The sequence below is a fragment of the Suricata suricatta genome, chromosome 2 (genome assembly GCF_006229205.1).
Source record: "Suricata suricatta isolate VVHF042 chromosome 2, meerkat_22Aug2017_6uvM2_HiC, whole genome shotgun sequence".
Classification (NCBI taxonomy): Eukaryota; Metazoa; Chordata; class Mammalia; order Carnivora; family Herpestidae; genus Suricata; species Suricata suricatta.
The window spans coordinates 84,270,327-84,297,383 of NC_043701.1; the positions used below are offsets into that span (position 1 = coordinate 84,270,327).

Here is a 27,057-nt window from a genome sequence, read left to right on the forward strand (position 1 = left end):
TGACTTCTATTTTTAAATCATACCCTTTTACGCTGCCTTCAAAGGGCACATATATCACACGCTGTAACTGCTCATAAACTACCTCGTGGTGTAGTCTCCCGTCCGTTTCCCTCCTGGGGTGAATCACGTTGTCAGGAGGGGCTTCCTATTGCTCACAGCCATCCAGCCCTGAACACTGAAATTCATCCACCATTTCCTATTATTTGGTCTTTAGGAGAATAGCTACATATGGCCACACTCTCCAGGTGTCTTGTTTATCACGGTAATTTTGACAAGGAACAGATGACTAGCAGGGTCCTTCTTGAGGGCTGGGATCAGGCTTTTCCACCTCTTTGTATTTCCATCCCCAAATATAGGCACTTAATAAATGCTTATTAGTGTTGCTGCTGAGAGATCTGTTGTCAGGCCTATGTGCTTCAAAGGGTGCCAGAATGAAAACAGATTATTTGCTTTAATTTTAAGTTTTTCATTCATCATGTTGGTCATACCCCCTGGGTGTTATTTAAAAGTTTCTTAGCGTTTTGAAAATACTATGAGAAAAGCCTTGGTTGGAAGGGAAAGTATACTTGATCTTGCTATTTATTTATTTATACTTATTCTGCTCATTTCTAAGAAGAAGGAAGACTCCATCACTAACGTGCTGCCGCTGTGGAGTAAAGGAGAGGGCAGAACATACACTTCCCTGGTCTATGTGCGTCTTCGCTCAGTGGCACCTCGTGCTCACCTGGATTTGTAAAAAGTCTCCCAGCAGCTCTCCCAGCCTCAAGGCTTGGGTCCTCTCAGTCCCTTCTCTGTACACCTTCTGGGAGAGCGAGTGAGAACACAGAGCTGATCTTGCTTCCTTTGAAAGCCCCTCCTCGGTATTCCCGTGATACCACATGCTACCACAGACAATGGTTCATCATACTGCATCAAGTTCATCTGCTCGACCCCCAAGTGACTACATGTGACACAAGGCAGTGATCTCATCTATGCGTTGACTACTCTATCCTTCTGCATGGGGCCTAGCACGCAGGGGGGCTTCCATATCATTTGTTGGATGAAAGAATAAATGAATGGATGCACACTAAAGATTGCAACCAGGGAGAAACTGCATCTGTAAGGATGAATTAGAATGCTGTCTTCTTGGAGAGTGCGAACCCATGGAACTGAATTTATTGAAAAATACCACTTTCGTTTAGGATTCATCAGTTGAAATATGAAGGTGACAGCTAGCTTGGCAGAGACTGCAATTCCCCTTCCCACAGTGACCCCTAAGGAGCCACCCAGAGCAAGACCCGTCTCCCACAGGATACAGAAATGGGTTTTGGTAGCATGTTTCGGAGAGATAAATGGAGACTGTTTAAAGTGGAATCCCGCTGGGACAAAACACTAACGCTTGCTCACAGTTAAATTTCATGTTATAAACTCCAAGCAAACAGCACATTCCACAATTTAAATTCATTCCAAAGAAAGCAGCAAGCCACAAATTAATAATGCTACTTCTGACCTGCAAAATTATATGCCAATTCCAGTTGCAGGTGGTGGGAATGCCCTATCGATTTCAGAAAACAGTGGGTCTGGACCTTCAAGCTCAATGGCTGGAATCTGACCATCTGATTTGAGTGCTAACTTGGGGGCCTGGTGCTGGTCTGGTCCTGAGTTATGCCAGTGAAAAGATGAATCTGGTCCCTGTCCTCATGGACAGTTCTGCCTAATCAACTATATACTTTAATATAGACTTCTTAAAAAAAACTTTCCCTAAATTCAAAGTACACCACGTTCAGCTATAAAATTAAATCCAGGACACACAGGATTTAGAGTAAGGCATCACTTCAGCTACTTCTGCATAGCAAAGGATTTTTTTAAACCATATTTTCCAAAATCAACAGATTGATCACACTAAAGAATGGGTAATGTTTCACCATTCAACCCAAATGACGAAGAGCTTGGTTTTTATTTCATCCTAACACAGCTAGTAACCACCCTCCAAAACAAACCCAAATAAACACAATTCTACGTGAAGTTTTGCCTTCAGGGTAATTGTATGTTCATTCTTATGACACGGCACAAAAAAGGCATTCAATAAATGTTTGTTGGCTAAATAAATTCCAGGACAGGTATTACTATAAAAATGACTGTCAATTTTAGATATGTTCTTCAACTTCCTTTTTTTTCTTTTAAGGAAAAAATCATGCATATATTCTAGGTTTCTAACTTTCATTTCCTTGTCTGACCTTGGACTTGTTACTTAACCTAGGTATCATTTTCTTCACCCATAAAATTAAATCTGTATCTTGATTATTGTGAAGCTTAAAGGTAATAGTGAATATAAAATGACTGGCACTATTCCCTGCAGATCCAGTCTTGTCTGTTTATTTGTTTGCTTGTTTATTTGTTTGCTTGTTTGAACTTCTCTACTCCACCCTCCTCTTACCCCCAAATAAGATGTCAAAGACAAACCAAATTACTGGTCTGATGAGAAAGTCAGGAAATTTCTCATGTAGGCTGGGCCTTGATTTTCTCTTACAGAATGAGTGAGTTTTACTGGTTCATGCCTTTTAAGTTCAGATTCTCCATGAATTCAGAAATCTGTCTTGCCAAGAAGTTAGATGCTGCCACTACATTAAATTTATCTATAATCAAAAATAATATAAATTCTGACTCCTTTTATAGAGAGGAATTCCAAATTGCAAATGAAAATAAAATTCGGCTTTTAAAAGAATTTGGATCAATTTAATACTAGGCCAAGAATTAGTGACCCTATTCTTAAGCAATTGAAGGTCCCCACTTTCCCCCATCACACAGACACACACACACACACACACACACACACACACACACACAATGTGTAACCTCCTACACATTAGCAGGGTTCCCCATTTACAACTACACATGATGTACCTAAAAAGAAATCCAGGGATTTTAAGCAACATTATTAATTACAAATGGATCACTTGAAATGAGTAAGATAATTGACACAATATTATGTCAAACCTAACATTTGCATGATTTTTTTCTTTCACACCCTGAAATACATCCAAATCAACCAAACAAAGAACTACCAAGAATGTACACAAGTCACTGCATATTCATAAATACTCAGTATATGACTGCCACCTAGTGGTGGGATATAACCTTGTATGGCCAAATCTCCAAATAGCAATTTAAATTGACGCAAGATAATTAAAAAAAAAAAAAAAAAAAAAACCAAGGGAACATTGTTCTTCTGATACTCGCCCGTTATTTCAGAGAAATTTAAGGGCATAACCACTTCCTCAGCTATCAATTTTCCTCAGACAAATTTCTGGTCTATGGCAGATGCCACATTAGTTAAACCCACAACCAAACGCTACTGTCTCTCTTTCTCAACTACTTCACAAAACAAAGGAGCATTATTATTCTATTAATTTTAATACTCATTAGCAATTAAAGATTTCTCCAATAGCCTATCTTCACTTTCCAGTTTCATTTGATCTAATTTTGATTTTTAGCTATGCATGAAAAAGCATGTTAAAGTGACAACCTTACAAAAAGTGTACATTAGATGAAAATCCGACTTCAATTAGAACCAGTTACTAAATCCCAGCAATTTCCAGCTGTCTCTTCTATCTTACCCTTAGAGAATTATATATCACATTAATTGGTATTCTGTCACATAAAAAGGCACTGGTGATGATTAATTGCATCCTTGGTGCTTTTGAGTTATGTCTTCTTCACCTGAGTGATTCAAATCACACCTCATTACCTTCCAGCAGGTACCCCTCTTGGTAACCTTCATAAAATCTCCTACCTTTCTGAACTTCTCCATTTGCTTGTAGAGGTCTGGATCAAGCTCCTGTGACACATCCTTCATCCATAATAATGCCCCTCTGTATTCAGTCCGGCACTGCTCCATGCGATTCACCGTCAGCCAAGTGTCTGAGATGGCCCGGTGTCGAAAAGTCTCCACTTCTTGGTGAAATCGACACAAAGGATTTCTCAAGGCCAACCTAGACAAGAGGATAAAGCCATAATCTTGAAACTAAGCTGGCCAGAATTTGCATCCTTGACAGTTTACCAATCTTAAAGTCATGAGTCTAGAACAGTGCCTAGAATATAGACAATGCTGCGGAAATATTTGATGGATTATAATTGAAATGTATGAACTGATGAGTCCACCAGAAATGATTACCCATGTACTGATCCCTAAGATAACTGTTACTTAAACGCACCACTGGGAAATATTTCCAACAGTACTGTGGGGGTGGTTGCATGCCTGGGCAAAGAGCCTGTCTGAAGCTGGAACCAATCTTGCGTTCACGGTGAAGGGTCAAGGCCTAACCATTTGCCATTTCTACTCTTGGCGTTCCCTGCTTCTGCTCCTCTGAAACTTGGCTCTTTGAGAAGGGATGGACTTGTATTTGACTAGGGTCTCCCTGGCTAGATCATTGTTGGATTACTCTCCAAATACTAGGGTATCTTCTGCTTGCTCCAACAGTCACAGAGAATCAAGTATGAACAGAAGCATTTTTAAATGGTCTAGGAAGGGAGAAAAGCAGTGGTATCTACTGTGTTAGGTACATTCTAATAGGTTACAGGATTGAGCCTTATAAAGAAACAAAACTTGAGAACCCTACCATAAATGAATGTATATCATACAATGAAGTAGATAAAAAATAATTATTAGCTGTAACATATCATCATTTAGTAAGTAAAAAAAATGTCTGAAGCATATCAAACTTTGGATGAAATATTTTACAGAGAAGGGAAATACTGCTTCTTCCACCTTCCTACCCAAGATGAGTAACATTACATGAATTACACTCTTAAGACATAGTTGTCTGCAAGAAGTTACAGGGCATAGATTCAAAACATAAAAGATAAGATGAAGAATTACATTTCAGTTGAAGTGCAAACTTAATTATCTGAAAGGAACAGTGGTGTCAGTGAGCTGAAGTCAGCGCTTGGCCTCTCCACCCGCCTCTGCAGTCCCTCGCGTGTGCACAGCACCAGAAGATTGCAGAGGGGGCAAAAAACGGTTTAAGGAAAAAATTATTATTTTCACTAGTTTTTCCCTTTTCTGTAAAGCATTGTTTTTAAATGGTCATCATTTCTCTAACAGCAGTTTGCTCACATCATCCTACCAAAGTGTTGCAGGTTTTTTTCAGACATATTACGGTACCATAAAGTAAGCTTGTCCTTTATCACCAATGGATTAAATTTAACACCCACCTTTCATCAAATGGAATGCACAGTTGTAGCAATGACTATCAAATAAGTCAGTAAAACAAATGCTGGTGTGAAGGTTTATAAAACTGGAGACTTTAAAGAGAGAAAGAGTCCTCAGCTGTCCACCTAAGGATACTGTTCATTTCTGGACTCGTTTTTCTCTTCCCTTGGATCCTGCCAATTTCCCTAAACTGATTGAAAAAAGACTCTTGTGAATAAAATATTCTCAATTTCTTTGTTGTAAAGTTAGACAGAAATCTTTGAAGAGGTAATGACATGATGATAGATGTTAAGATCTTGAAGAAAAGAAAAAAGTATACAAAATCACCTCATTTTTTTTTTCTGTAACTGCTTCGTATAAGATTAGAAAGGTGAAAACCTGTTCACTTATACCAAGGACTAAGTCTAGACCAAGGAAAAACTCAATAACCAGAAATAGCAAGCTTCATTCAAAGACTGGTAAACAATCCAAAAAAAACAGTTGAGCAGATCAATGAAACCAAGAGTTGGTTCTTTGAAAAAACAAAGACTGGTAAACATATTCATTGATGAAAACTACCCAGAGGGAAAAATTAACAAAGAACCTAAAGGTCTACTCCAAAGATATTGATCCTTTAGTAGGAAAATATGGAAGTGACCCAAGTAATAAACAGAAGGGCTTGGGTTAAGCTTATCAAGGAATGCCCTGGAATACAATGCTATAGATGTTTTAAAAAATGTATACATGGACAGCAAAAAGTGCTATGGTTATTTGATCAAAAAAAAATCAATTTGCTAAATGATCAGCAAGCAGCACTACAAAAAAATGATGATGATTCTATTAAAAGTATATCCTGGCATATTCCAAATTATAACCATTCAAGATCTGAAAATTCAGCTTCATGAGAGTTTAAGGTCATCCTCTACTTCGTTCATATTTAGGAGGACTGGTTTGGGTGTCAGTGCCTGGTCTGCAGCTGAGTGCTGTGAAACCAGAGCCACCTGGCAGGAGGTCACCTTCTGAATCTTAAAGTTGTCCAGCCTGCATTAAATTATGGAGATAGTGCTGTTTGCTAGTTTATAGTGGAGATACTTTTAAGAACTCTTTGCATTGTTTCTGTTGGTTTCTCTTACTGTTTTTGTTTATATCCAAAGGTTAGATTATATAAACTTAAGGTACCATATGGGTGTTCTGGGAGATAATTTGGTACACAACTCTGAAAGGGTGTAACTGGATAGGCATATCATAAAATAATTATGTGATCAGAAATGGTAACTCTTACAGTGACTGTGTCCAGGGATTTGGCTTTGTTTCCCACAAACTGATGTAAAATTTGGCATACAGGTGTGTATAAGATTTTTTCTCACTGAAATTAGTGATACGTATATGTTTTAACATGTGAATTTACTCTTTGAAAGATTTATTAAGAAACAATTATCTTGGCAAGGCTGGGAAAGTATATATGCATAGAAAATATCTATCAAAGCATTAGAAGTGGGTCATCTCTACTAGTAACTGCTTTTCCATTTTCTCCTTTGGATTTGACTCTGTTTTAAATTTTTTCTTCAATAGTATTATTTTTACAAGGAAAATAATTATAAATAAGACTAAAATGTGCAACTGAAAATGATAAACACTTTTCTTGGAAGACAAGTACAGAACTATTGGACATGGCTTCATTCAACTATGAACGCTGGCACTGCCCACAAAGTCAGGGTCCAGATGTATGAGGGAGAAACAGCAGAACTAACATGCCCAGGAGTAGGACCACAGGAAGCTGATGCTGTTGGTCTCTGCCTTCTACTCTACCTTTCGCAGGTTTTCATAGAAACACCTGTGTAACGGGCTGATGGCCTGCTCTTGGCCCACAGGGAAGGAAAGAAGAAAAAATTCGGAGAAGAAATGTTAGATAATTAGAGGAAGTGAAATTTTTGTAACCTGAAAATTGTTGGAAACTACCGACATGTCTTATTTAGGTATAACCTTGCCTAATATTAGTAAGTGACGTTTTTAGGCTAATTAGTGACTGGGGGAAGAGGAATGGAGAGGGAGTGTCATTTCCTCAGGCACTAAACACAACTATCTGCAGCCGCTCCTGCTTACTCTACACCAACTCATGACTCATGAGAAGGTTAAAAAAAATGTCACTCATCTGCCACAATTTCTTTTCTACCAGAGCTTTTCAAACTTAAATGTGCATCAAAATCAACGTGGGGGAAGGGGAGTGAGAGGAGGAATCTTGTTAAAAAAGAGTTTCGGACTTAGCAGTGTGGGATGGGGCCTAAATTCTGCATTTCTAACCAGCTTCTAGGGGATACTGCTGATGTTGCTGATCCAGGGTCTGAGGAGAATGGTTCCGGGAACATGAACACCACCTCTCCAAAGTTAATTGGCCTACAGAGAGCAGACAGGGAACCTTCCACCTGGTCTCATTAGGCTCCTGCTTTAATCAGCTGCTGGAAGGGGACCAGCCCGACTGCTACGGGCAACACTAGAGGTCAAACATAAGCCTACGCAGCACTCTCAGTGATTGTCTAGTAAAATCCTCTCGGTAACCAGGAGAAATATGAAAAAAAAAAAAAAAAAAAAACCTTAAAAATTACTAGGGAGGAAAAAACCATACATGTTACCTTAATCAGAGAGTTAAGTCCAGATTAATAACTGAGAACAGAGCTCCTCAGGGAAGAAACTTTTAAAGAACAGGAGGGTCCCCTCCATGGCTGGGTAGATCCCAGATTCTCTGCTGACCCCCCAAATGGAGCCCCCAGTGAAGGCCACACACCTTTGCTGGGAAGAAAAGCAGAGGGCCTTTCCCGTTGCTTGCATCATCTTTCCTGCTCTGGTTTTGTCTTGGAAGCCTTGGGATCGGAGAAATTTTCCCAGTTCATTTTCTTCTTGGGACAAGACTGATGAAGAAAAGACCAAAAGAAGCCATGAACAATGAGCATTTTTATTACAGGGAGGAGAGATCCACCACAAGCTCCTCTCTCTTTTAGAGGGAAAGATGGGATGAAATTAAATCCACGTGGCAAGCTACAGGTAAGCCCTCCCCCCCCATTTTACTTTCATGCTGTCCCTCCATTTGCAAAAGGAGAGATCAAATTCACTTGAGTACATCTGTCAGTGCGTTTGGTGCCCTGTAATCAGAACCAGAAAATGACCTCTGCACTGAAAAGCTAGCCGATAATGTGCTGCTTCGAGCTGAAATAAAGAAAGTTGGGTTTGTCAAGTATGACTGTGGGAATCTTTTGTGGCTGCCTATAATACAGGGCCAGTTTCCTTGTGCTTTCTCTCACTGGCTTTTTGATCTCTGCTTTCTGAGGTACCGTCTACTTGATTGCAAAGCAATTCCATACCTTATTCATGATGTGGGTTTTTGCTTGGAAGTGCGAGTGGGGATTGAGGGTGGGTAGGTAATCGGGTTGATGTCTCAGTGGGTTTTTTAAATGCAGAGCTGGAACCATGAATTGGTTTGCTGGAACCATGAATTGGTCATGTCTAATTTTGACTTTATTTTTAAAAACAGCCTCAGATGGTGATGCTGGTGAGACAGTGATTGGGTACAGCTTTCTGAAGATTCATTTGGCAGTCAATATAACATGTCACAGAATTCTATGTATCTTTTGACATTTCACTTTTGACTGTTAGCACTTTCTAAGGAATTAGTGAAATGGGCACAAAGCTGTACAAAGAAAAATAATCAAAATATCAATATTTATAGGAGCAAAACACTATATATCTCTACACTGATTTATAAACTAGTGTGTATCTAAACAATGGACTGGTGGGGCTAATATGCAGCCACTGGTCCCAAATCCACATTTACCAACAGCTGAGCAAAGAACGGCCCCGAGCTCCCGAAGTATTTTCTTTTTTTTTATTTCAATATTTTATTGTCAAGTTGTTTTCCATACAACACCCAGTGCTCTTCCCCATAAGTGCCCTCCACCATCACCACCACCTCTTTTACCCCCTCCCCCTTCCCCTTCGACTCTCAGTTCATTTCCAGCATTCAATAGTCTCTCAAGTTTTGTATCCCTCTCTCTCCCCAACTCTCTGTCCCTCCTCCGCTCCCCCTGGTTCTCCATCTAAGTCTCTCCTGTTTTCCTGTTAGACCTATGAGTGCAAACATATGGTTTCTGTCTTTCTCTGCCTGGCTTACTTCGCTCAGCATGACACCCTCAAGGTCCATCCACATTCCTACAAATGGCCATATGTCATTCCCTCTCTTTTCAAAACATAGCCCTTCTCACCCTCCTACACTGTTGGTGGGAATGTAAACTGGTGCAGCCGCTCTGGAAAACAGTGTGGAGGTTCCTCAAAAAACTATCCATAGAACTCCCCTATGACCTAGCAATAGCATTGCTAGGGATTTACCCAAGAGATACAGAAATGCTGATGCATAGGAGCACATGTACCCCAATGTTCATAGCAGCAATGTCAACAATAGCCAAAACATGGAAAGAGCCTAAATGTCCATCACCTGATGAGTGGATCAAGAAGATGTGGTATATATACACAATGGAATATCACATGGCAATGAGAAAGAATAAAATCTGGCCATTTGTAGGAAAGTGGGTGGACCTTGAGGGTGTCATGCTAAGCGAAATAAGTCAGGCAGAGAAGGACAGATACCATATGTTTGCACTCATTGGTCTAACAAGAGAACAAGAGAAACCTAATGGAGGACCAGGGGGAGGGGAAGAGGGAAAGAGAGTTGGGGAGAGAGAGGGACGCAAAACTTGAGAGACTACTGAATACTGAAAATGAACTGAGGATTGAAGGGGAAGGGGGAGGGGGAAAAAGAGGTGGTGGTGATGGTGGAGGGCACTTGTGGGGAAGAGCACTGGGTGTTGTATGGAAACCAATTTGACAATAAACTATTAAAAAAAATAAAGCACAAAAAAAACCCCAAAACATAATATAGCCCTTCTATGTACTGACTTTGACCACTACTCTGATTTCACATTTCCTTATTTATGCATTTACACATCACGTGTCTCTAAAAATGCTTTTTGAATGCTACTAGGATTCTTGTCCATTTTCATGAACAATCCAGAATTCCTTCAGAAAGCACCCCATTCCTCACACAACCTCTCCAATGAGAGCATTAGCCAGGAACCACAAATCCAAAGGTACAGGTTACACTTGTTACTGCTTCCTTGTTAATCTGTGACTGTAGTTCACATGAAACTTTCCAGAGGAAGAGGCTTCTGGAATCCATTATTCCTGAGAACTAAATGACTATCCCCCTTCCTCTCTGCCCCTCAGGAATCACGTCCACTAGTCAGAGTCTGCTCAAAGACTACTTCACTGTGAAGCAGCTGATCCCTGTTTCTCCGTGACAGCAGCGCCCTCTTGGCTTCTGGTATTAGGTTGTTTGTGGTTGGCCACATGTCTGTTTCCTGACACTAACTTTCTCAAGACAGGAACCTCATTCAACCATGGACTCCCCAGGCTGAGCATAACATCTTATTCAGGGTACTATTAAGTGCTTGTAAAATGAAATTAACTATAATTTTTGCTTATTATCCTCATATACTTTATTTCACTTTATTTTTCCCCACCACTTCCTATCTCACGTTATTGCACTTTAAATGCTTATTTGACATTTATGCCATGATTCTATGCACCTTAAAAAAACCCCTATAATTATGAGAAGTTTTGTTGCTTTATATTACCTTTCATTCCTTCTCTTTACTTACTGATAGGGGACTCAATTCCACAATGAATATAACCCCATGGAGAGCAACTTCACATTTTTGTTCATAACAGCACAAGGCTACTGTCACCCTCTTTACCTTGAAGGCTGGAGTCACGTATAAATGAACACATTTAGCTTAAGGCTAGGAAGAAACCATTCATGGCACCTAAACAATTACACAGTTGGTGAAATGTACTTTTTCCTGAATAAACCTCAGTGGGTTGAAAGCATTTGAAAAATTACTTTTTGTTATTTTATGCACTTGAGGACTAAACCTAGGGTGGGGAACAGGTTTCCTTGTAAGAGCTGGATTCGAATGAACTGGCAGTGTTGTTCAGACGGAGGTGGAAAACACTTGAGCCTCATCAGACTCCAGCATGGATTACTTAGTGATGACTGTTATTTTCCAAGGAGGGATGCCCATTCCTTAATTTTAATTTTAAAATTCAAATACTGAAATTAATTTAGGGAGCTTTAAAATTCAGGTGCGACACAGGTATCAGATAACTCATCAGTTTCTACTTACAAGGTTTAACTTAACTGGGACTCAGGAATTCAGACATATATGAACCCTATTCATATTTAATTGCTGATTAGATTTTCAGATGTATCCTAAAAAGGGAATTAGATTAAAACTAATTAGATTGGCAGTATTAATTCACTCAGCACAGATTTATGGATGATCTAATACATACGAGGCACTGTTCTTGCCACTGGGAGTACAGAGATGGACAAGACACACAAGGTCCCTGGCTCTTATGGAGCAGGAGACAGAAAATTAAAAAAAAAATTCATAATTACAAACACAAAGCCCAAAAATACCAGAGAAAGAAATAAGAAGAGAGGAGTGAGAGAAGCTGGTTTGGGACAGGTGGTCAAGGAAAGCCTCTCTTGGGCCAGTGACACTAAGTTGGGCTCTGAATGGCAAGAAAGGGGCCACTTTTTTTTAAAATCCAAGTTAGTTAACATATATAATATGTAATATATGTAATAATGGTTTCCAGAGTAGTATTTAATGATTCATCACTTACATATTACACCCAGTGCTCATCCCAAAAAGTGCCCTTCTTCTTACCCATTGCCCATTTAGCCCATCCTTCCACCTACCCACAAGATGGAGCCACTCTTAAGATCCTTAGGGAAGGAACATTCCAGAGGGAGGAAATAGTGAGAGTAAAAGGCCTCAGATGATGGGGTAAGGGCAAAAGTGGCTGGGGAGGTGAGCTGGGCCAGATCGTGTAGGAATTCATGGATTATGGTACGAAAGTCTGGATCTTGGTTCAATGTATATTTTTAAAGCATTTTATTTTGTAATAATTTTAGGCTTATAGAAAAAACTGTAAATAGAATACAGAGTTCCTGTATCCCCTTTTCAGCTTCCCCTAACATTAGTATCTTATGTAATCATGGTACAATGATCAAAACTAGGAAACTAATGTTGGTAGAGTACTATGAACTAAACCACAAACTTATTTGAATTTTACTAGTTTTCCCACAAATGTCCTTTTTCTTCTAGGATCTAATCCAGGATCCAACCTTGACTGAGTTATGATTCCTTAGTCTCCTTCAATCTGTGACAGTTCCTCAGCCTTTCTTGTCTTTCATGACCTTCATGCCGTGTAAGAGTACTGGTTAGGTATTTTGTAGAATGTCTCTCAGTGTGGATTTGTCTTATTTCTCACAATTAGACTGGGGTTACAGATTTTGGGGAAGGAAACCACAGAGGTGGAGTGGTCTTCTTAGTGCATGGTATCAGGGCTACATGATACTAACATGCATTGTCACTACTGGTATCAATCTGGATCACTTGATTCAGGTGGTGTCTACTGGATGTCTCCACTGTAAAATTATGATTTCTCTCTCTTGTAATTATTAAAACTCTTGGAGGGAAATACATGACACTGAAAATACCCGATTTCTCCTCAGACTTTCACCCATTTATTGCACCACCTTTCAGTGAATCTTGGCTTCCACAATTCTTACTGTAGTATTTGACTAATGGTGATTTTGTGGTTCCTTCATTCCTTCTATATTTACTAACTGAAATTATTTTATAAGGAAGAGCTGTTTCTTCTCCCCTGTTTGCCTATTTCCACACTGACTTAATGAATATTTACTTTACTTCACTGGTTATAATCCAGAACTACTATTATTTATTTTGCTACTCAAATTGTCCCAGCTTAGACCATTGGGATTGTGGTGTAGACAGTGGGCTGCAGGGGGCAAGGAGATCAGTTAGGAAGCAGATACAGCAAATTAAGCAGGACAGTGGATTGGTGGTGGTGGTATGAACTAAGATAGTGGCAGTAAAGATGGAGAGAAAAAGAGACTGAACGCTATTCAAGCAATGAAATGGACCAGCATTTAAGACTAATGAATGTGGGACAGAGAAATGGTGGAGGCTGTATATTCTGTGTCTTGATTTACTCAGAATTCAAGACTTTGGAGTTACAGCCAAAGAGAAGTCTTAATTTAGTAAACAGTAACATAGAAAATTTATCAAATTCTGCCTCTAAGTCCTAGGATTTTGTACTTTCCCACAAGAATCTTAAAGACTAATGAAGGAAAATCATCAACTGTTATATCATGATTACTGGAAAGAGGTCCAACAGCAGTCAGAAACAGAAGAATTTCCCATGGTCTAGTCTCAGAAATAAAGAAATTATTATATTAAGTCACCTATGAATGGGCTTGAATTTTAATTTTAAAACATATTAACACACAACTTGATATGTAGCATTTCAGAGATAACTGTGGGTAAGAACTTTAAGGCAGAATCCTGTTTCCCAATAACCCAATCTCCAACATTAAAAATGCACATGAAGAAGTGTTGTTGTCAAAATATGGTCAAGGAATTACCTATATGTGCTTTCTCTCTCCATTTTAAAAGGAACAAACCTGGATATGAGAGAGCCAGGGCAATCAAATAAAAACAACCCCAATTTTTTAAAAATCCATACATAAAACTGAGAAAACTTTTTTATAATTAGGAAAATAAATGGCATGTATTACCCATGGGAGACCCAATATCAAGTTTTTGTTATACTTATTTGTATTGAATGATAAACAACCCATGTAAAGGGTTTCTGATAAAATTATTAGAGACCCTCCTTCCCACCAATTAAAGACCAAAGACAGACACTCCTCAATAGTAATTTCCCTGTCTTACTTCCTAAACATATGAAATAATATATAAAGGCAAAATATCCTACTTCTCACTCTTTATCTGATCAATATGTATACTCAGGGCGTACTTACAACATATTCTCTTTTGATAGAGTACAATTGCTTTAGACAAGTCCAAACAGGTTCTCTGAATCGAGTGAAACAGCTACAATAAAAATATAAACAAAATGTTAAATAAAATGGATAGCAGTGAAATAAAAATTATTATATTGAACATAACAAAAAACAGTGTTTGATTTGTCCACTAAAAATAAGATTGTAAGCTAAGTATGCTTGGTGTTATGTGGTATACTGTGCAGGAACTGTGACCAGAGTCTTTAAATATGCTTATATTATTCAATATTTATTGGAATTCATCATCTCTGTGATCTTAATTAAGATCTCCAGAACAATGACTTCTTCCAGACTACTGAAATAATAGCTGAAAAACAGAAATCCTTAATGAAGGCCCCAATTAAAGGACTTGGTAAACCAGAGCCACAATATTCATTCATAATTTAATTTATTTCTTCTCCCACTTGATGCCTTTTTTCAAATGTGGATCCCTCAATTAAGCATCATATTTAAAACACAACATTGGCTTATTTTGTGATCCTAATGCATTTTATGGCATGCTTAAACAACCCTATAAAAAGCCAACAAAAATCAACCAGCTGAATATTTAATTTAGAAGACATCTGGTTAAATGGAGTTTAGCTCGTAGCCCTTACCACTCATGTTCCCAATGATTTCATAAGATACACTGATAAGAAACCTAATGTAATGCCAAGGCCAGACGAAATAAAGTGAAAAGGAGGCGGGCGATACTGAGCAGAATCTAACTAGATTTTAACTGACAGTGGTCCTGGTCTTTCCTTCAGAAACCCGACAAGCTCAAGAGAAAATCAAACAGATACTTCACACATTACCCTCTGTCCACCAACTCAGAGACCAGGGCTGAGATCAATTGAAAAACATGGCAAATATTCTGTCTTTGATGAGACACCTAATGAGGCAGAGCAAAACTTTCTCTCTCTTTTAGCTTATTGGCCATGATGATATAATAGTTATGTCTTGGTATTATGAAGCATTTCACTATTTGAGTTAAAATAGAGGATTTGTGTCATAATCAACATGGCCAATTATCTAATAAAAATAAATGCATACATATATACTTAAAAGATTAAAAGCCATTCCCAAAATGATTAACATGATAAAACCTAGTCATGAAGAATATAAATTTTCCTAAATCTTATTTCATTACACTGTATCCTCTATTTAGAAAAGAGAGAGAGAGAGAGAGAGAGAGAGAGAGAGAGAGAGAGAGAGAGAGGAAAAAGAACCCTTTTACCATAAAACAAAACAGAGAATCAGCAGTCTGAATTTCTTCCTTAACAAATGCTTGATATCAGGATTTTGGGTCACAAACCATCAACACATAGTAATTCCTGAATATAGGAGCAAGAAGTTCAAAAAGTATGTTCAGAAGCTGTTCTGATGTCACTGTGCTTTTTTTTTTTTTTTAAACTGAGGTGTAAGTTAAGCAATTGGGGTGCCTGGAAGCCTCAGTCAGTTGAGTGTCTGACTCTTGATTTTGGTTCAGGTCACGATCTCACAGTTCATGAGATGGAGCCCCATGTGGGGCTCTGTGCTGACAGCATGGAGCCTGCTTGGGGTTCTCTTTCTCCCTATCTCTCTGCCCCTCCCCCACTCCCTGTCTCTAAGCCCCTCTAGCTGGCTTCTCCCAAAATAAATAAACTTAAAAAAATAAAAACAATAAAATGCATATCTCTGGAATGTCTAGTTCTTCAGGTCTACCACCACCTACCCTCTCGTCACCACATCCAACACAACAAAACAAAGACCACCTATTATGCTGTGGCTCTCACGAAAAGACCTACCATCACAGGTTACTTTTGCCTGTTCTTAAGAGCTGTTTTTGAGAAAATGATTTTATTAACAACCAATTTTGACACATGTAAACTTAGTGCAACATTTCTATATAACTTCCCCACAGATTATAGTAGAATGTGACCATTATTATAACTTGCAATAAACTTCTCTTGTGCTGGCAGAATAAATAGTTTGTTTCATAAACTAGTGTTCTGTGGATCACTTAGGGTAAGAACACATCAAATGGTTTGCACATCATTTACGTATATTTTATTGATGGAATCCATGCCCTCTACAAACATCAGCACTAGTTTAAACATATTTGTGACGAACACCTCTGCATGTAACATTATTAGTCTCAGCTAAGCACTGTGGATGTTATGTGCCTAGGACAGCAGCTATTTTGATTAAAGTACAGTTGGTTCAGTAAAAATGCTGCTAGAGGCTAATAAGCATAAATATAAAATTACCATATTTTGTTTAATGAACTAATAGATGTTGAATTCCTTTTTGAATAATACTTATAACTTACTAGGTTGTTAAAAAGAAAACAAAGGTACAAGATATGAAAAGCATATGCAATTTATAGTCATTTAAATTGTATACAGAACACGTGCCTTCTGGTTCCACATTTCTCCACTGTAGCAATCTCCATTAGTATATCCCTATTAAACCCACCTTCAATTTGAAAAATTCCATTGTCAGGGGAAAGGGCTCGGAACTAATATTTATTGCATTAACATGCACACGGATTCAGTTAGCATTTACTGAGTGTGTACAGTATGTCTGACTGAGGATACTAACATGAATAAGGCTGACATGAAATTTGATGTCTTAGTGTCAGTAAGGCAGAAAAACACATAAACATTTGGGATATTTTCATGAAAGATATGTACTATGAACAGGGATCCTGGGTCTGGTTCTCTCCTCAGATGCACAGAATGAATTATCCTTCTCTCACATGACAGACCTTTCTATACAATCAGGAACTAATATAGGTCTCCTTAAATCTGTTTCAGTATAACATTTTGAAATCCTGAGCTTTTTACTTTAGTCCCATTAAATGTTCAGTTTATTAACTTTAGCTTATACATTTGATTATTTGTTTTGAGAGAGAGAGAGAGAGAGAGCATGAGTGGGGAAGAGGGGCAAAGGGAAAGGTGGAGAGAGAGGGAGAGAGAGAATCTCAAGCAGAGCTTAAGTTCCTGCTGAGTGTAGCACCCAAAGTGGGGCTCGATCCCATGACCCTGGGATCATGATCCAAGAAAAAATCAAGAGTTAGATGTTCAAAGAACTGAGACACCCAGGCGCCCCCCTAGCTTATTTAGAGATCATTTTGAATTCTTATCAGGTCATGTAACATTCCTCACAGAAGTGATAAGTATGCTTTTGAAATTTTAATCTAAACTATTGGCAGAATGTCCAGCAAGGCAGGGAGTTAGTGAGCCTTCTACAGGTTTTATTAGTATTTGGGAAGCAACCAGATTCAGCGGACCATATTATTAACTAGTCTAACTAAATATCTGCTTAATTAACTCATTCTAGAATTTTATTAGACTCTACTTTCAGGATCTTTTGCTCTCATCTTTTTATTTTTTTTAGAATGTAAGAATTTGCCTGACCCTAGTGTAATATCATATGTGTGTGCAGTGGGTCTCTGATTCCATTAACCTTTTTCAACAAGCATTTATTGAGAATTTACCACTTGCCATGCAATCTAGCCACATGCTTGGAAAGACAAATTAACTGAAGCATACTGGTGGTTACACAAGAATTTGTAGGTTTTTTAAAAATATGTTGGGACTGGGGTGCCTGGGTGGATCAGCTGGTTGAGAGTCTGATTCTTGATTTCAGCTCAGATCATGATCCCAGGGTCGTGGGATTGAGCCCTACGTTGGGCTCTGTGCTAAGCATGGAGTCTACTTAAGATTCTCTCTCTCACTAATAACAAATATAAAAATATATATTCTGGGGTTGAATTTACTTCCTCCTAGATTTCCTCATGAACTAGTTTACAATATGTTTTCAAATATAAACCTCCCCTTGCTCGCCCAGGTGAGCACATTCTAGGACTGGGCCCTAGCGAGGGGGCTGCGCTGGGGCTGAGAGCAGCAACAACTCACCTCTAGTTTGGCATCCAGGTCTGCATCAGAGGCAACAACATGCTCATCTTCCTTCTTCCCTGTGGCTTTAATAAAGGCTTGCTTCGTTTCCCAATACTTCTGCTGCATCTTATTTACTACAGACTTATCTTGAGTATATCGATCCTGTAAGTCCCAGGGATAACTGCTAGAAAAACATTTAAAGAGGTATCTTATTCACGACTTTCATAAATATTAAGCTATTTTAGTGTGAACAAACCTATCACACCATTATATCATACAACATTAATAAACATACAGACACTTTCTTATGTGGTTATTAGACCAAAAAGGTTAACCAACTCTTACTCTGAAACCTTAAAAGTAAGTAAGGAAATCAAATGGCTTCTGCAGAAAATTGAGAAGCTAAACCTTGAAGAGTTTAGCTACCAGCAGGCTGGACAACACTCCTTTTCCAAGTGGAGAAAGTAAGGCCAAACCAAGCAGTGTGTCGATTCAAGCAGCCCAGTGAATTACAGAGATAAGGCCGGACATCAATGTTCTCTCCACTCAAGCATTAGAGCCGAAAGTGAAGTGATGGCAGAAAAGTAGAGATAAGGGGCTGAAAAACAGCAGATTTAAAATGTGTCCTAGAGGCACATTTTACCTATCAAACTCAAAGAATCAGAGAGTAGAATGGTAGTTACCAGAGGCTGGATGGGGTGAGAGGGAAACCAGAAACAGTTACTGAGGGGGTGTAAGGTTTCAATTATGCAAGATGAGTGTATTCTAGATATGTACTGTACAACACTGCACCTATACCTAACTGTATTGTACACTTAAAAAGTTGTTAAAAAGACTACTCATGTTAAGTAGTTTTACCACAGTCAAATGAAATTTAGAAAAATAAACAATTGAAAAAATCTTTACTGATTTCTGATATTACAATTTTTTTTAATTTTAAATGTTTTCTTATCTTTGAGAGAGAGAGAGAGAGAGACAGGGGCAGAGAAAGACATGCACACAGAATCTGAAGCAGGCTCAAGTCTCTGAGCTGTCAGCACAGAGCCCAACGCAGGGCTCAAATTCATGAGCCGTGAGATAATGACCTAAGTCAAAATCAGATGCTTAACCAACTGAGCCACCCAGGTGCCCCTGATATTAAAAGTTTAAATTCTTAAACATAAATGTTTAAAATACAGATAGGAAGAAACCATTCTTTCAGGAAGGACACGGTATATGTAAAAAAGAAATTAGAAAAAAAATTGAGAGGAAATCAAATTCTGTCAAAGACCAGATCACCTCAAATATCAACAGAAATGTTGCCATAGTACTCCATCCCTCCCCATGTTGTCTACACCCTCCTCCTGTCTAGAGTTCCTACTGCATGGGTGCACATGGGACCCCTTGTTCCTCCTCTCTGCAGACATGTGCCCGTTTCCACTACATGCTATCACTACTCAACATGTGCCAGACCCGAGTCCTAAAATATAAGTGCTTTCCATTACTATAAGAAATACCTATACCTTGAAACTTGGTGATTTATATTCTCCTTCCAGATGGCATTTACAATTATCAACACACACATTTATTCTTAAAAAGTCAATAGGGGGCGCCTGGATGGCAGTTGGTTAAGCACTCGACTTCAGCTCAGGTTATGATCTCATGGTTCGTGTTCGAACCCTGCATTGGGTTCTGTGCTGACAGCTCAGAGCCTGGAGCCTGTTTCAGATTCTGTGTTTCCCTCTCCCTCTGCCCTTCCCTTGTTTGCACTCTGTTTCTCTCTATCACAAAAATAAATAAAAATTAAAAAAATTTTTTTAAAAGTCAAGAAGGATTTCGGGGCGCCTGGGTGGCTCAGTCGGCTAAGCCTCCAACTTCGGCTCAGGTCAGATCTCACGTTCGTGGGTTCGAGCCCCACATCAGGCTCTGTGCTGACAGCTAGCTCAGAGCCTGGAGCCTGCTTCTGGTTCTGTGTCTCCTTCACTCTCTGCCCCTCCCCCTCTCATGCTCTGTCTCTCGCTGTATCAAAAATAAAAAAAAACAAAACATTAAAAAAAAATTTAAAAAAAAGTCAAGAGGGATTTCAGATAACTTCTTTACAAAGGTTATCATTAGAGGAGTAGGATTTGGAGGACTTTTATGCTTTCTGCATTATTTAGAAGTTTCTTTTTATGTTATAGACTTGTTGAACCACTCTGCTGTACACCTGAAACTAATTAATATTGTGTCAAACTATACTTCAATTAAAAATAGTTTTACTATAAGGTCACATCAGAGAAAATAAGTGGAAGAATATATAACTTCCATGTAAAAGAGAAAAAGAGTCTAAACTGATAGTAAGAAAAGCCATTAGATTCTATAATATGTGCTTTAAAAGATTAGAAGGGGGTGCCTGGGCGGCTCTGTCAGTTAAGCATCTGACTTCGGTACAGGTCATGCTCTCACGGTCTATGAGTTTGAGCCCTACATCGGGTTCTGCACTGATAGCTTGGAGCCTGGAGCCTGCTTCAGATTCGGCGTCTCCCTCTCTCTCTGCCCCTCCCCAGCTTGCTCTCTCTCTCTCAAAAATAAATAAACATTAAAAAAAATTAAAAGACTGGAAGGATATATCCTCCAAAACTATTTTTGGGAAACAATTTTGAGGAGTGGGGAATAGAGTGAACTTCTTTGTATTGTATCTTTTACTTACTGACTACTTACTTATTTACTGTGAAAGGTCATGGACTAACAGGAAAAAAATTCCATTTTGAAAAATAGACAAAAACAAAGGGACTTCAGAGATTGAATGAACACCCCTCACCTCTGTCATTTAACAAATGAGGTATCTTAGGTATCAAAAGCTTAAGAAATCGGCCCAAAGTTACACAGGATTAAAATCCAGGCCAGGGCTCATTTCAGTGTTTTCTGCAGCCGCTGCACTTCAGCAGCAATGACGTGGCAGAGTAAGTGGGAGAAGACTTTGCGGAAGTGCTCACGTCTTAGGGATCTCCTGTCTCTCTTAGGTGCATGACTACCTACTTCCCTAGTCTGCTACCAGGATATGACAGCTGGTATGGTGGTCCCAGGATGGAGCCACCCCTTTCGCCTTAATGAGGCAAGGTGGAACAATTAAGAAAACAGTCTGACAACTCTTGGTTACAGAGCTGTCAAATGGGGAACTCAGGGAAACTAAATCCCTTAGCCACTTATTATGTTTTAAAACTCCTTATATTTTAAGACATGCAAAAATTCTTTTAAAGTTTGACATTTGATACATTTGATACTACAGAGGCCTTGGGCCTGATTACTTCTTTACAAAGGCTGGAAGGATTACAAACTATATTCCTAAAAAAATAAAAATATTAAAAGTATATTTATTTTAATTAGTTGTACATTTGAAACATGAACATACACATCACAGTTTTTCATGCTACAAATTCAAGGAGATAAAACATGACAAAGATCTACCTGCCTGGTGGGTCATGGGTTCAAAAGGATTCAGAAACGCTGCTTGTAGCATATATGGAATTTATAAGAAGTTTAATATGCTCCTGAGATGTGTTATGGGCATGCAAATGACAGTGCTCCTGTTGCCATGATTACCACATTTCACTCAGCATCATCGTCTTCTAACCATAATCACCTCCGAAGTGTTCAGGAAGGTTGAAGTCATAACTATAAATTAATGAGTCTGGATTTGTGTCCATTCATTGTTTTATAGCTGTCCTACATCAAGTTTCCTGATAACACTAATAAGCTATAAATAAAATAGTGCTAAAAAATGTATCAACTTATTACATTTGAAAAACTGGTAGTAAGAAAAGCCATCAAATTCTAAAAAAGTTATATGTAAATAGATTTCTTAAGAGAATATATATTACATAAGAACTTATAATATTTTTAGTTATTTGGTTTCCATATTTCATTTAGAAAAGATATTGAACTTGACGATACTCCATATTGAATAAGGGCTAACAGATTATTTACTGCTCTTGTGACTCTTAATTTTGCTTTTCATTTTTCTTCTTATATATTTCCCTTTCTATCTACCTATTTACTTATATTTTTTTAGTTTTTGGTTTTTGAGAGTGAGTGAGCAGAAGAGAAGTATGGAGGGAAAGAGAGAGTATCTTAAGCAGGCTCACTGTGGAGCCTGATTTGGGGCTTGATCCCACAACCCTGGAATCATGACCTGAGCCAAAAGCAAGAGTCAGGTGCTCAACCAAATGAACCACCCAGGTGCCCCTGACTCTTGATTTTTGACCATATACAATATGATTTCCTCTTTCATTAGCCTCTCCCAATTTAGAAAAACAAATTATTTACCATTTGTGTCCTGACATGTTTTCTTCTTCTTCTTTTTCTACTGTTGATGATTTGGGGAGAAGGGACAGGGAAAAAAGATGAGAGGATAAGTTATATTATAACCTGAAATAAAACAAATATGTTTAAAAATTAACACTATAATTATGTTAATCTGACACACATAAAATTTTCCACTCCTAAACCATTTCTAACTGTATTTCAGGGGGCAAACACTATTACTCAGGAACACCATACACTGGTGTGGAGAAGAACACCAGAAGAGATATCCCAAATGAAGTATGAGAAGAAAAAGGCAGACTGCATGAGAAAAGCAGGTTGCAAAAGACTAATATAAAATATGAAACCACAAAATACAAAATAATTGAAGTATACAAATATTATATAGTAACGGTATAAAAAATGCCTCCAAATGATAAACTCTAAATTCCACACGGCAGTTAGTACTGAAGAAATGGGTGGACGATATCATTCAAGAGGGGTACACAGGGGCTTCAACTGTACTCACAGTGTTCTCTTTGTTAAGCCTGATGGTGAGTAGATTGCATTTATATGTCTCTTTAGAGATTAGAAATATTTCATAAATGTGCTCACTTTGGCAGCATACACACCAAAATTGGAATAAAGAGAAAATTAGCACAAGAAACCCCAAACCAGGAAACCCCACCTACCCAACCATCTACTCAAGGGAAATGGAAGGCAGAAAATACAAAGGATCATGTGCTGACTGTAGAGTTGGTAGGGAGAGCTGTGAGGGTCTAGACTTGCTGGTGCTTCTTAATCTGTTCTGGATCACAGGAAGGAAGAAAAGTAGGTCCTTGGTGCTTAAGCCTTGATCTTGTGGTTGGCCTTTGGCCATGCTTCTGCCTGATTCTGTCCCCTCCCAGGGACTGACCCTTAGCCTGAGTTGCCCTTGGTATGTGGGCTCTGGCATAGGTTCTGAATTTGCCAGGGTTCCCTGTCACAGGAGAGAGGAAGAAAATTGGGGAATTAATCACAACCTCTCCAGTATATGAGGGTATTGGCCTAGCCACAGGTAATTCTTCACCTGATCTCTTTCCCATGCCCTCAGAAATAGCTCTCAATTTTTTATTTTTAATTTTTATTTGAAATAAACTCCTTAGGTAGCCAGAAAACAAAATATTTCATAATCAATATTTCTAAAAAATGAACCAACACATTGAAAGCAAAACTACACACACACACACACACACACTCACACACACAAACCCACCAAAGGCTAAAATGAGATACCAAGAAGGGTAGAAAGGAGGAAAATGTGACAATTTTACTTTTTACTGTCCTAGTACTGTGTTTTCATCTCACAAGTAAATATGGAAGTAACTTTATGTCTTTGTCGCTCACTTTCTTTGCCCAACTCAGGAAAACAGCCAACCTCAGGGGCAGAGCAAACCAACCCAACCACATTTGCCTACCAGTTTCTGGCTTTCCAGAAGAGCTTAGAACCTAAAGGAATGGCCTCTGGCCAGACACGGAATCCTGGCTGCCAGAGTGAATGCTCAGCGCAGGAAGGCTTCTGGCTACTCCACAAGATCAACCCACCTGGGCTCCCTCTGCACCGGAAGGGTCCTGGCAACCAGTACCCCTCAACAATTAATTTTTTTGATGTTTTAAGGAACCCGAATGAAGGTGTTAACATTCTCGGCTTCAGTGTGGGGACAGGAGAGACGAAGGAAGACATTTTGCTAGTGTGTCCAGAGGCCTCTGAAATGACAGAATCCCCGAATCAGCACGCCTCCTCCTCTTGGAGGGCATCCAGGTTTCTGGACAAGATTCTTTGGGAATGACATTCATGATGAGTAAGCCTTGTCCTCTACTCAGTAAATCATGGAAAGGCCACTCACTTCTAGTCTTAACACCCACACAACTTCCCTGCAAATATACGCATTTACTTTATTTAGCTTAAAGATTCCAACAAAATATCTCACGAAAAGATTCTGTTCAAGGAAACAAAATTTTCATAGTCTTTCCTTAAGTCCAATTTCACCATGAACTACTAAGACAATTGATACTTTTTCATTTTTAATTAAAACTTGATTATTTTCAACTGTGGTAAAAAAATAAATTTATCCTATAACAATTTTTAAACGTGCACTACATATTAACTATATGCACACTGTTATATAACAGATTTCCAAAACTTTTTCATCTTGCATGGCTGAAACTCTATACCCACTGAATGATTCCTCATTTCCTCCACCGTACCCCCACCCCCAACCACTGGTAACCGCCATTCTTCCTGTTACTATGAGTTTGACTATCTTAGATACTTCATATAAATGAAAGCATGCAGTATGTCATTTTTGTGATTAGCATTGTCATTTTTGTGCTTTACTTAGCATAAGGTTGTCAAGGTTCATCCATGTTGTAACCTATGACAGGTTTTCCTTCTTTGTAAAGGTAGAATAATATTCCACTGTATGTATAAAGCTTATTTCTTTATGCATCCATCCACTGATGGACATTTAGGTTGCTTCCAGATTTTGGCTATGAATAATACTGAAATGAACAAGGATGTTCAAATACCCAGGTATATATATATATATATATACACACACACACATCCAGAAGTGGGATTGGGATTGACAGATCTTATGGTAGTTCTTCTTTTTTTAATGTTTTATTTTTGACAGAGAGCATTCACACACATGCACAAGAGAGGAGGAGGGGCAGAGAGAAAGGGGGACAAAGGATCTGAAGCAGGCTCTGTGCTGACAGTAGAAAGCCTGATGTGGAGCTCTGTGCTGAGAACAGAGAGCTTGATGTGGGGCTCAAACTCACAAACTATGAGATCATGACCTGAGTGGAAGTCAGATACTTCAGTGACTGAGCCACCCAGGCACACCTCATATTGTAGTTCTATTTTTGATATTTTGAGGAACCCTCATACTTTTTTCCACAGTGACTGTAGCATTGTAAACTCCTACCAACAGTGCTCCAAAGTCTTCAGTGTCTCCACATCCTCCCAACACCTGTTGATTACCTTTTCTTTCTTCTTTTTTTTGATAGGAACCAGCCTAATGGATGTGAGGTGATATCTCACTGTGATTTTGATTTGCATTTCCCTGATCACTAGGGATGTTGAGCCTCTTTTCACATGTTTATTATCCATATAGATATCCATATCTTCTTTAGAGAAATGTCTCTTCAAGTCCTCTGCCTATTTTTCAAATGGACAATTTTGTTATTGCACTGTAGGAGTCCTTTATATGATCTCCATATTAACCTTTTATCTACAGTTTGCAAATACTTTCTCCTATTCAGTAGGTTGCCTTTTCACTGTTGTTTGCTACAACTTTTTCATTTTTTATTATTAAAGTATTTAATAATTTAATTTCTTTGTCATGTAATAATAGATAATAAAAATCACTGAGCAAATAGGACACTGGCTGGCCCAGCCAGTGGAGCACGCAATTGTTGATCTCAAGTTGTAACTTTGAACCCCATGTTGGCTGCAGAGATTACTTAAAAATAAAAGCCTTAAAAAGAACCACTGGGCACATTTCCCGTTCTACCTGGACTTTTAAGCTATTTATGGATTATGATGCCAGTGTTCTTTCAAGGTACTGTTTATAGGCCACTTACACTGGAATCTTCTGGGGTGTTAACAGGCAGATTCCCGGGCCTCCTTCTTCTCTTTACCTAATGATCCAAAATCTCTGGGCAGTCTGGGAATCTGCATTTGTAACAGGCTTTGCAAGTGATTATAAATCACATTAAGTGTGAATACCACAGCTAAGTGGCATATGGGAAAAATCCTTTCTGGAAATGGATCTTAACCTGATGGATTATAATGTGGTACTACAACAAAGAAATCATGGGTGGCAAAATCAGGTCAACTCTCCAGGGCATATCTAAAAAATCTTTTCTGTTTCTTATTTATTTTTGAGAGACAGGGACAGCACAAGCAGGGGAGGGGCAGAGAGAGAGGGAGACACAGAATCTGAAACAGGCTCCAGGCTCTGAGCTAGCTGTCAGCACAGAGCCCGATGCGGGGCTCAAACCCACGAGCGGTGAGATCATGACCTGAGTTAAAGTTGGAGTGCTTAACAAACTGAGCCACCCAGGTGCCCCTACAGGGCATATCTAAATGTCTCATGAGAAGGTGTGGGAAGATGCAAAGATTCAGCGGATTGGCAGCTCATAGGCAGAAAATGTCACTCCCTGAGGGGAGCTACCTGAATTACAAAGATAGGCAGGGAAGTGCCACTCCCTGTCAGGAGAAGCCAGAAGAACAAAAGATCAACCGCCTACAGGCAGGGTAGTGTCGGCCCCTCAGGCACTGTGCTAAAAACTTTAATTTGGTTCCTCCTTTACCCTAGCCTTAATCACTTGACCCTGTTTCCTAGCAACCAACCCTGTCAGCTTCCCGCCCTAAACCCTAAATAGGTGTGGGTATTTTTCTCAAGAAACTGAGGCTTGAACGGAAATGCTTGTCTTGCCTTCACTCTCTGTGCTCCCTGCTCCCCTATTCTCACTCGCTCCTCAGGAACTCACAACAATCGACTGCCCCGCCGGCCTGGACTGCCGGGGACTGAACAGACAAGAAGGCAGCTGTAGTCAGGACTCACATCTCCAGCCCCATTCACCAGGGACAATTAACACACATTTTAAGAGTTCCTCACAAAATTCATCTCATCTTGCTCTACCACTTTCTAAATTCACAGCATCAAAATCACTACTTCAAAAAATCGTAATTCTCATCCATTCCTTCATAT

The 27,057-nt window shown here is 39.0% G+C and overlaps 1 protein-coding gene across 5 annotated transcripts in view; it reads right to left on the reverse strand.

The window, feature by feature from the left end:
* The window catches only part of ICA1 (islet cell autoantigen 1), a 144,407-nt gene that overhangs the window by 94,193 nt on the left and 23,157 nt on the right, over positions 1-27,057 (reverse strand). For 3 of the 5 annotated variants that reach the window (XM_029929518.1, XM_029929509.1, XM_029929524.1), the window contains exons 2-6: positions 22,322-22,361; positions 18,056-18,221; positions 14,133-14,205; positions 7,953-8,076; positions 3,773-3,971 (exon numbers count right to left, since the gene is read on the reverse strand). In XM_029929518.1, the coding sequence (XP_029785378.1) occupies positions 3,773-3,971; positions 7,953-8,076; positions 14,133-14,205; positions 18,056-18,221; positions 22,322-22,338 (579 nt within the window). In that variant the 5' untranslated portion in view covers positions 22,339-22,361. Of the gene's footprint in view, positions 1-3,772; positions 3,972-7,952; positions 8,077-14,132; positions 14,206-18,055; positions 18,222-22,321; positions 22,424-27,057 lie in introns of those variants that run through there. The other 2 variants (XM_029929528.1, XM_029929501.1) reach the window with 2 other exon arrangements.